The following is an 11281-nucleotide window of genomic DNA, read 5'->3' as shown; positions in this document are numbered from 1 at the left end:
TAGCATAGATATGATATTAACTGTAAGTGAAAAACTGTAATTTTACTAGTTGCCTCCCTTTATTGATAAATAGCATAGATATGACATTAACTGTAAGTGAAATACTGTAACTGTATTAGTTTTCTCCCTTTATTGATAACTATCATAGGTATGAGATGCATTGTGAAAAATCCCTTATAATTGTATAATGGTATGTTAATACTATGTTTATTATTGAATACCATTTAACGTATACAGATTCATTAAATATTATTCAAATGGTTTTAAGTTTCGGTATAAATATAATTGTAGCACAGTAACACTACTTACGTTAATCCAGTGACAACACAGGACTTGTATTGATCCTTAAAGACGCTGTTATTAGCTGTATATGCTTGTCGTACCTAAGATTGAACAAAGGCACCAATAAATAGCGCTTTAGAGTATAAATTCAAAACTAGATACTGCAGAGCCAAATGATTAATTAATCTGCACCCTACAGCTGTGTCGTCCTTTAGGAACATCAATGATGTCAATTGCTTAAATTCTGAAACCTAGGAAGCAAGTGTGAAAATCCAAAGTGATCGAAAAAAAACGTCAAAATGAGATTTGGACGTGTACTAGCCCCATAAAAAATCGGAATTTAAAAACGTCAACCTTATGTGTATATTCTGCACCGTGCCAATATTCGAATGGATTTAAACGTGGTATGCAGGTTACGGCGTAATTCAGAGACTAAACAATCACGATGATCGAACATGACACACAAGTGAACTAGATGATAGAACCATATACATTTACCGCACTGTAGCTAATAATTACCATCTATATTTACCGCACTATAAAAAACCAAACGTCACTATATAATGAATAGGACACAATTATGTTATCGGTATTTCGTGAACACAAGACGCTGTAATTTTCTGCCTACAGCTGCCCCGTATAATTTTGTTATGTGCGGTAGTGACGCAAAACCGTTTTTAGTATGTGAATAACATGAACAACTTTCCAGTTTACTTAAACATTTCACTGGAAATACGAATAACTGTTCTGATACAGGTATGTGATTTTGTTTGATATTTCAATCATCGCTGCAGGCTAAATAGAATACATGGTCAGTATCTTAGAATACAAACTTTATTTTTGTCCGGGCTAGAAAGACAGAACTGGCGAGCTTTTTGTCGTTCTTCACTCTCGCCAAAATTCAACTTATATATTGAGACGCTAACCGAGTGTTCTCTATATTGGTCGTAACAAAGTTTTATGTCAAATCAATGTCTGTCTGTTTTCTGAGCATGAGACACTAAGATTGGTTTTACAAATAGCAAGAAATAATATCTTATTCAGGGCCTTTATCTGAAGCACATGGCCTTGGAACATAGTGTGAATACAGATGAACTGTATCGCATAATAAGACATTGTGTCAATTTGATTAGAAAACTACACAAGAATAGTAAAAATCCAACATTCGCTCTCTAGAACCAAAGCATGCCACCGTAATGGGCAGGTATTTGTTTTAAACCTTTGTCTTATCATGTAGATGAGATTATCATTACATTATAGATGTATATAAAACAATTACAAAAATATCAGACATTTTGTTGACATTCTATAATACACAACAAAAGCGAAAGTAAAATGATTGATATACTTCTTACCTCTTCACAAAATTCAGTTTGAAAACTCTTGAATTCCGTAGAGTTGAAGTCGTTATATTCTGGTTTGAATGTTTCATTCAATGTTATACTCATTTCCACACTTACTGCATAACACAAAATAATGAAATAAAATGATATTATAGAGTAAATCTATCCGTATCACTATATGATGACCGACAAAAGAAACTCAGTTTTCAGTCTGATAAAGTGCTTATCAATAAGGAAATGAAAGGTGTTGATTAAATCTACCGAGTGTAAGTTATGACAAAGCAAAGGGCCATCAATTATAAGAATGTATCACATTTTCTTGTTCAAATTTGAATTATTTTACAAATGTATTCAGAGAGAGGTTGTACGTACTCACCGTCTTTTGCCTGTTCAACCAACCCTGTAATGTTGTTAATAAGGAATATTTCTAAGACTTTCAATGACATAAATTATGCTAATAAGGTATAATCATGGTATTAGTAGAATTTCCCAATTAAGAACTAGTATATTCCTAAGTTGTCAGTATATAGCATAAGTACATTTTACTGACTACTTCTCTGTTTCACAAAAAATCAACTTTCTCAAAGCGTTTCCCTTTTCTTCAATGCTGGCTGATATAAACTTTCTAGATTGTCACCCCATTTATCATCAGAACACTCAAATTCCTAAGGTTTTCTGAGAATTGCAGATAAGTCTTGTTATAGTACTGTTCAAATTCATATTAATCCTTTGTCATACATTTAATACCTCCGTTTTATAAGGATTAACTGTAACCAGCCATTGATTTCACTGATTATCTATGGATTTAGGGTCATCACACGTTTAATTTCCATACCAAAGAGGCATACATCATAAACGTGTGTCTACAAAACGTCGAGACACACGTAATAATTCATCAGCTACATCATTAATAAAGATTAAGAACAACAGGGACCCTAACACTGAACTTTGAGGCACACCTGCTTCCTAAACCTGATTACCAGAATTCTCGGATAAAAAGTCTTTACTTCCTGCATATAGAGTAGCTTTAGCCGTTTTAGAATATCACCTGATATACCATATATTTTAAGCTTTGGTATTAGACACCAACTTCAGCAAAAGCCTTAGACTTGCCATTAACCCTGATTGCTTTGTATAAACAACTTATTTTCGAAGAAATAACCAGGTATGTGTTTTATCATAACATGTTCAAAGACATTATCTACTGTGAATAGTAAGGAAATGGGTCTATACTTAGACGTCAAATCTTTCTCAACATTTTAAAATGCCGACATAACTATATCCTGAATCCACAGATCTGGATATATGGTTTAATAATTGTATTGACCTTTAGTCATTCGGTTAATCAGTATAACCAGTTACAACATATTAGGATACACTTGTGAGTGATACAGACATCTTATGGAGGATTGACAATATGATTTATATTCTAACAGTAATCTATTGAAAAGACTTTGTAGAGGTTAAAATATATAGCTGTACGATGTATGTCCTTGGCTTTCCCTAATTTTAGTATATTTAATACCTCTACTATTTTTTCTATATATATGTTTACAGAACCTAACGATGAATTAGTTTTAAAGACTATATGCGGAACACGTTACATAAAATATTACCACTTACTTACTGGATATGTAAGAGGGAGATTTTGCCGGAGTGACAATTAGCTTTTATAGTTATTCCCAATAATTTCCAACACGATTACGGATCTGATGCTATATCGTTTTCGAAAACGCTATCTAAATTTAATAATATGATGCACATGCATATTTTTCGTATCATTAACTATATTCCTAGTGCATTTGAAGTTAATCATACCAAAGTCACGAGGAAGGTCTCCAACTTTTGTTGGCTAGTCGATCACGTCTTCTTTTATTTTTTTCGTAACTCCGACTTCATCTACGCCTTTGTTATTAGATCTGATATTGATAGTTTACGACGGAAAACATTGTCTAGCCATAATTAGAAATTGTTAAGTAAAATGCGTACAAGCTTCATTGGCATTTACCGACTGTAAAAACATCAATAAGTCTATTAAATTTGCTCGTTTATAAAGCTAGATTTCACGTTTATAAGATGTGATTAACTCCGAACTCGATATATACTAAACCAGCTTCATGATCGCTAACATTATAGATGATTCCATATGTTTAATTGTTTCCAGCCAAGAGAAATGGATCAAGAAGTCTTCTTCAAGTACTACCAATTCTTGTACGTACGAAAGGTGGCATTACAAAAAAACGAAAAACAAAAAAACAAAAAACCCCCAAAAAACAAAAAACAAAAAACAAAACAAAAACAACCTGCATACTGCCAGTTAAGTGTAAACACATTTACATTAACATAACATACAATTGCAATATTTGAAAATAGGTATATTATTGACCCTATAGACGAATGTATTTGTTCCCAAAACACATTTGTGTTTGGTTGGATGCAAGTAGTACACAGGAAAATCGCCATGGGGATTTGATATCTTACCTAGTTGCTTTAATTTGTTCGGATATGTTAACCAACATTCCACCATATATGTATATATATATATATATATATATAATCATTACTATAATCTTTACTAAATAAATGTAATTATAGGTTATACATAGTTGTACTTGACGAAGAAATTAATCCACATACATATTAGTTGTAATGCGCTATCATGATAATCATGTACAATTTGATTATCACATCTGTTACTAAGAGAACTTGGATGAAAATGAGAAAAAAGTGAGAATAACAGCTGAGATGTTTTCAGATAGACATAAATTACACGAGAACAAATGAAGATATTTTACATTGCATTACAAAATAAGCTATAAATAAAACATATTTTAATCATTAGAGAAATACTTACAGTCATAAGGTGATACGTTATAGGCAGGAAAACTAAAATAAGTGTATATTGATTTGTTTACTTCATTAAAGACATTGATGCATAATTTTAAACATTTTCACCTATTGCATTATGATATCAATACTTACGTGTGTTAGGAATGCTGAGGAAGATGATAGAAACTGTTATCACGGCGAACAGAGTCACGAAGAAAGCAATGAATACAACTTTTATGCTTTTCCACCAAGGAACTTTCTCGTCGTCGTCTTTGGCTGAAGCATCATCTGATGTGTGTGTGTCAGTTGTGCCGTTCGAAATATCCAGCCACCAGTTGTTATCATTTAGACTTAACCTCCCAGACAACGCATCATAATCTGCACCTCGTGTGCTCCAACGTGTTGCTATCTTTGATAATAAACGAAACCGACATTGCTATATAATTCCAAATACTTTTACTGTAAACTGTATTTTTCTGTGACTAATAGAGAAATCTAGGTAAAACAGGAAATCATCAAATTTCATTATTGCATACTATCTTAATATCACAATCCTTGTATGTTTAAGAATATTTTTTCAGCTACAAAAGTAATATAGGTTGCTAGTTTCATTAATATTTGTAAACGCTAGAAAAACCATAGAACCTTAATCTTTGTCTCTGACAATTTACGGTCAAAAAACAATCATTAGTATATCATTGGACTTCAGTTCATTATTGTTAAGAAGGGACATATACTGTATATAACTAAAACCGAAACAGAACAAGAGGCCCACGGGCACGTTCATCTTAATGCAAAGACCTGTATATGAAAGAGGCCAAATAGGCCTAAAATAAATTGCTTAACTGCAGCTTATAAAGAAGACATCGTTGTATCCTACAATTTCTGCAAACTATAAGTCATATGATTTATACTTGCTACTACCAAAATGCCATCACGCCGGACGTATTGCTTGTTAAAAAAGTAATTTTAAGGTCTCAAATTTGATTGAAGAGACCTTGATTATAGGTCAAGGTCAAATATTAGCCCTTCATCCACTTATGTCAAAGAACCAGTTACAACAACCTGGACATCTGTGTTCTTGGACCTTTGAAGATTTTAACAAATTTTGAAAAGAGAAATGGTCAATCACATGAACAAAATTAGCATGTCGCAGTATCAGTACCCTACGCCTTTTGGTAACTGAAAAGAATTCATTTAGATATTTTTAACACATTTGATTCGTGTGACCTTGAATGTGGGTCAAGGCCATTCATTTTAACTAACTTGGTAACGCTTTATCCCATCATTCTAAAGACCTAATATCATCACCATAGACTTTTTGGTTATTGAGAAGCCGTTTAAAGATTTTAACATTGTTGACCCCTGTGACTATTGAAAGTTTACCAAGGTCAATAATATGAACAAACTTGGAAGCCCTATATCCCATCATTCTACAGACCCAATATTAGCACCATGGACCTTTTGCTTATTGAGAAGCTTGATCTTTTGGGTCAGAGGACATATAATGTAATAGTATTGCACGACGGTTTCGATTACGACTTTTTAGGAAATGCCTTGCACAGTTGAGAAATTATTACAATTGTATTCATGCATTCTTTTGTCTGGTTTGAAATTTTGTATAGATTGCTATGTGTTGTATATAGTTTGTTAATGAGTGTTGTCATTTTAAGGAATATAACTCAGCTTATCACATCATGTTGGTAATCATGTGTATCAATTATACAAATATAACGTAAATGCAATTATTCCTAAAATTAGAAGAAAAGGAAAGTAAACTTTCAAATAAAAGTAGTAATTTAATGGTGAGTAAATAAAGACAGGCTTCTGTTAGAAGACTGGACTAAAGACACGCAGAAGAAAAGCACTTTTGATACAGAAATCACCCCCTACCGATTGCACAGAAACATATACACTGCTTGCAAATGCAGAATATCAATTTTCTCTGTCTCATCTAGTAACCAACAGTATGTCATACCATTAGACTATTTTCCTATTCATAACAGGCTATGAATAAATCCAACTATACTTCTATAATGTGAGGTATTAATCTCTTGCTGCTTACTTAGAGTTATATCGGATATAATTGATTAGTATGGAATGGTTCATAGAACACCTGCAACTCGGTATTATGGACTAGTAACTTTATACAATGCATCTATATCACGAAAACGTCATTGGGGTTGGGCTTTAGAGAAATAGTTCACAAGAGATATTCATTCGTCAGAAGACTGGTTTAGGGAGTAGAATTCAAATAAATACAGAAATAGAATGGAGCAGTATTCCAAGTATGGTAAAGTATTATTTCGGCATAAACAATATTTTTATTTAAATCATATTTGATTTACAGCCAAAACCGATTTAAAAAGAACAAATATGTAATTGTTGGCACATGTTTATGCTGAGATGAACACATATGTCGCAAGCTTAGATTTGACGTTGATTGTGAATAATAAATTCTTTCATACATTAACAGTTATTTCTGGAGATTATGTAAAATAATTTTCAAATGTATAATTTACTGTGAGGACAGCAACAGGAAATGGTTTATTACATCGTGATATTATAAGTAATTATTTGTTTTTATTCATTTTAAAAACACAAATAGTTATACCATTTACCTCAACTGATCGAATAAAGTTTTGTTGCTTACATTTCGAATTATTTGTTTATAGTTAGAATTCTAGAATGTTTTAACATTTCAGTTGACTGTAACACGTTTGAATGAAATATTCGCTGAGACGAATGAGCTGAAGATTTCTACCGTCCACATCAATACTCATATAGATATAGATATAAGACTCACGATCGGGAGTCGGGAGACGGGGTGAAAAATCGGGAGGCTCCCGCCTAAATCGGGAGGGTTGGCAACTATGGATATACTTATATACATGCTCCCCTGTATAATGCTAAAAGTATATAATGCTCTATATTTCATTCCCATTAGCTGGTTCTAACCAGGAAGATCTCGAAAAATTAGCTTTGCCCAATTAAATAACTATTAAATATCGCTCCCTGTCAATGAACCAAGGCATACTAATCACCGCATGATCATTTATCATACATTACTAGAATATCAGTAATATTTGAAAAAATAATCTCTTCCTTACACAGATTAGTGAACATCTTAAACTGGTTAAGCATTTTATAACAAATAACGATATTTTAGCAGTAAAAATTAATTTTATAGAAATTCCTGTGAAAGAGACATGGTGTAATTGTTTGCAATCAAAACATTTGCGCTAATTCAGACCAAACTTTATAAATGCCACACCTGAGACATTTTTAAAATTCACCAACCATTATAACAATTGTACTCGTACGTATCAGAAGTAGTCCAAAGTAATGACCTCGTCTTCCAGCGACTCGTCTAACATTTAAATAGAACACTTATCTGTTTAGTGATAATTTGTCCCAGTTGTAAATAACGATAATAAAGAACCTATTGTAAATACCAACTTCCTGTTAAACTAAATAGATTGTATGAATATGAAAACGGCATTACTTAACAATTTATGTTTACCTCAAATCAACAGACTTGCACGTGATATACACTATATGTTTGCGGTATTTAATAAGACATTAACCTGACTTATGTAATCAAAGAAAACTTTAAATAGATACTATCAGAGCTCCGATAAAATGCCGAGCCGAAATTGAGTTCTAAATAATCCATCAATACATGAATTTAAAGTTCCCTTTAAGATATATATTAATAATAGATTGATGTAATGTGATACACAGACAGTGTTACAGAAGCCATTGATTTGCCATGATCAACCCGGTATAAACAGACTATTCGATATCGTCCTTAAAATACATAGTATCTTTCGTTCCGCTCGAGAGCTTTGTATTCAAATTGAACATAATGGAATAGAATTCCAAATTGTGTATATTGAAATGTTTTATGTAGCTGTAATTGTTATGTTACTTGAAGCTTGGGGAACTTCCTGGTTCTTATCAAAGAATACCAATTAAAACACTAGTGTAACCTATTGATGTGTATGCAATATTGTATGAATGAAATAAAACATATTTACAATTTACAACGTCAAGATAAAGAGAAAAGTAAATATTTCTGTACATGTCTATTGCAGTATGAAAGAGAACTATTATGATAAAAGTGAAATGAAATAGTAAGACAAAGAAATATAACAAAACAAGTATAATACTATATAAAACCGACATACAAATCCCTACATTCAGGTATCATGCAAGTTCTGTTCAATGTTGTACAGAAACATTGTCATTGCTTACATATACACGATAATTAATTAACTGGTCCTGTGCTGTAGAGTATTTTAAAATACATTAAGGATTATATAAGAATATAGGTATTTCAATATTGAAGACATTATCATTTTAGATCATCAGCTCCACACTATTACAGATTCTGTCTCGGTTCTCGGTGTTATTTTGCTAAAGGTTTCTAACATTGAACTAGACAAACAGGTATAATTACGTTTCCATAAAAAAAATCAGAATTCAATACAATGGAGAAACGAATAAGTATGTTACAGCCTTTTCGGCCTTCTGTGATCCTAAGGACTGAAGAATACCTAAATTGAAAAGGCCAAAATCTAGATTAGGCGGTGAACTAGCCTTATAATGCAATAAATGCCATGGCCATGCCAAATATTAGAGAAAAGAAACATACGACCAGTGCATGATCGAGTATGTTCTGTAACATGTCATTATTCAAATTAAATGTAAAAGGTAGATGTAACACACTGTAGTGCTGTCATGTATGCACAGCACCTTTGTATCCTTTAATATGTATCTTACATAATGATTTTTAAAACCTCCTTATCCAATCGATTCATTAACTTAGTTTTGCTTCCCACATCAGATCGTAGGTTGAATGCTGGTATCAATATCAATATCATACACTATAGACTAAGATAAACCTTAAGCGTCGTACAAAAAAGAAGTAGCTGTATGATGGCTCTGCTGTGTCTATTGTGCTTTTTAACTGTGTTTTTTTGTACAATCCTTTGAGATTGAAAGTGGTAAGCTCTTCCATAGGACGTCATCAGTCTTAGAGGTTTTCCGAAATCTACATGCCAAGTTTTCATTTATAAACATAACGTCATTATGAATCTAACTAATATTGAAAATTGTGAAATTAGTGTATTGAAATGTGCAATGGGAAATGCTTGGCTTTCGATGAACGTCTTTATTCAATAAAAATTTAATAATAAAGGGAACAAGAGTAATATATGTTACAAGACAAAAACAACACCTTTGCGCCAAGTCATTGTTTAAATCACGAGAACTTTGACCATAAAAAAACTGTTAAAATTCGTTCTAGTTTAATGTCTAGTTCATATGAGCTAAATGTAAAGACCATATTTGGTTAACACAGAATTCTTATGAAATAAATACTACGTAAAGGTTTGGTACGACAACTTGGTAACAGCAACTCAATGCTGGAAACAAAAAGGTAACACAAAAATAAAGCAGAAAAAACATTACACCATATTCTGAAAGATATGCCAAAAGGGTTGTTATTTTTAAGGGCATAACTCCCGTGAAAAAAACATATACCATTCTTAGATACCAAGTGGTAATGATGTAAATATCTAAATCGTCTCAAAAACAAATTTTATGTTCCGGCACAGTTCGGTTTGACAGGGAATTTTATATGATAATAAACACGTCCTACCTGACGATTGAACATGCTGGTACCATCACTGTGTTCAGACATCTTATCTTGCCTCTGTTTCGTCTTTCTGCTTCCAACATTTTTCAGGGTTTTATCATTTTCCTGGCGGTATTGAGTCATGCGTCCTCTGTCATCATTGCTGTCCGATTCCACATCTCTTTGACGATACTCGTCACTGTTTCTTCGAGTTCCAATATCATCAAAATCATACATCTTTGCGCCATACGGATTTCTGGACAACCCCAGTCGTTTAACTGAAGACTTGGGATCTCCTGTGACGTTTTGCGCTGGCATTGTTGCTCTGAATTTATTCTGTCTGTAGAGATGTTGATTGTTTGTTGAAACTTTTCCATTTGACATCGGGTTAGATCTGTCAGCGTTCTGATTTGACGGTTTAATGTAAGATGTTTGTCGATCTCCTGTGTACACCACTGAACGTCTTAGAATATTTTTAACTTCATATTTTGCACGAAGTTCAGCGTCTGTTTCAGAGGTATTAGCATCGTCATAAACACGCTGTTCTACGGATCTTCCAAAGGGATTTCTATCCAGGTGTCCCGCGGGTATGTTATCACTGTTGGGATAATATGTATGACGGAAATAATTGTCCTCTGCCATTTTAACACTCGCATAAAAATGTATCCTAAGCAAATATCAATCTTTCATAGGAATTTATGTTTCCTCGTTGTCATTTTCAATCACTGAAAGAATCGACTTTTTTTTCATATGTTTGTGACACTGCATATATACCCACCCTTAACAAGTCGCCGACTACAACACGAGACCAATGTCAAATGCCACATGTGTACACAATTGCGTAGTCTGCATTGCATTGCTTAACAATATAATGCGAATTTTACTACCGGGTTTGAAACTATGTAAGACATGGAAGACAGAAAAATACCTTTTGTAAATCGATATGCTACTGACAGCGTGAAGTAAACACAATGACTATCGATTGCTAAAGATAATAGACATTTGAAATAACAAGTTATTCAATAGTTTGACTATAATAGTACAAAACAATTGATAGGTACATGTCTTTTGAAATATCTTATGAAAAATAAAGTAATTTTATCTACTGTTTACTAAAGCAAGCCAAGTATTCCTTTATATCTATACACCTTTAACAAAAATAACAACATGCATATATAGTGGTGAT

At 32.7% G+C, this 11281-nt stretch overlaps 1 protein-coding gene across 1 annotated transcript; it reads right to left on the bottom strand.

Annotated features, from left to right (window-relative positions):
* Window positions 1-305: 305 nt before the first annotated feature.
* On the bottom strand, window positions 306-10737 carry LOC132550796 (uncharacterized). Its single transcript, XM_060214884.1, has 5 exons — window positions 10120-10737; window positions 4608-4863; window positions 2002-2025; window positions 1638-1741; window positions 306-383 (listed from the first exon to the last, which is right to left on the bottom strand). The coding sequence occupies exons 1-5, from the start codon at window positions 10735-10737 to the stop codon at window positions 306-308; spliced, it is 1080 nt and encodes a 359-aa protein (XP_060070867.1).
* Between the last annotated feature and the right edge of the window lie 544 nt (window positions 10738-11281).

This window comes from Ylistrum balloti, unplaced genomic scaffold, assembly GCF_031769215.1.
Source record: "Ylistrum balloti isolate Yb309-2 unplaced genomic scaffold, AGI_CSIRO_Ybal_v1 Utg370150, whole genome shotgun sequence".
NCBI lineage: Eukaryota > Metazoa > Mollusca > Bivalvia > Pectinida > Pectinidae > Ylistrum > Ylistrum balloti.
The sequence above is the reverse complement of the archived record's forward strand: the minus strand, read 5'-3'. Positions and strand labels throughout refer to the sequence as shown.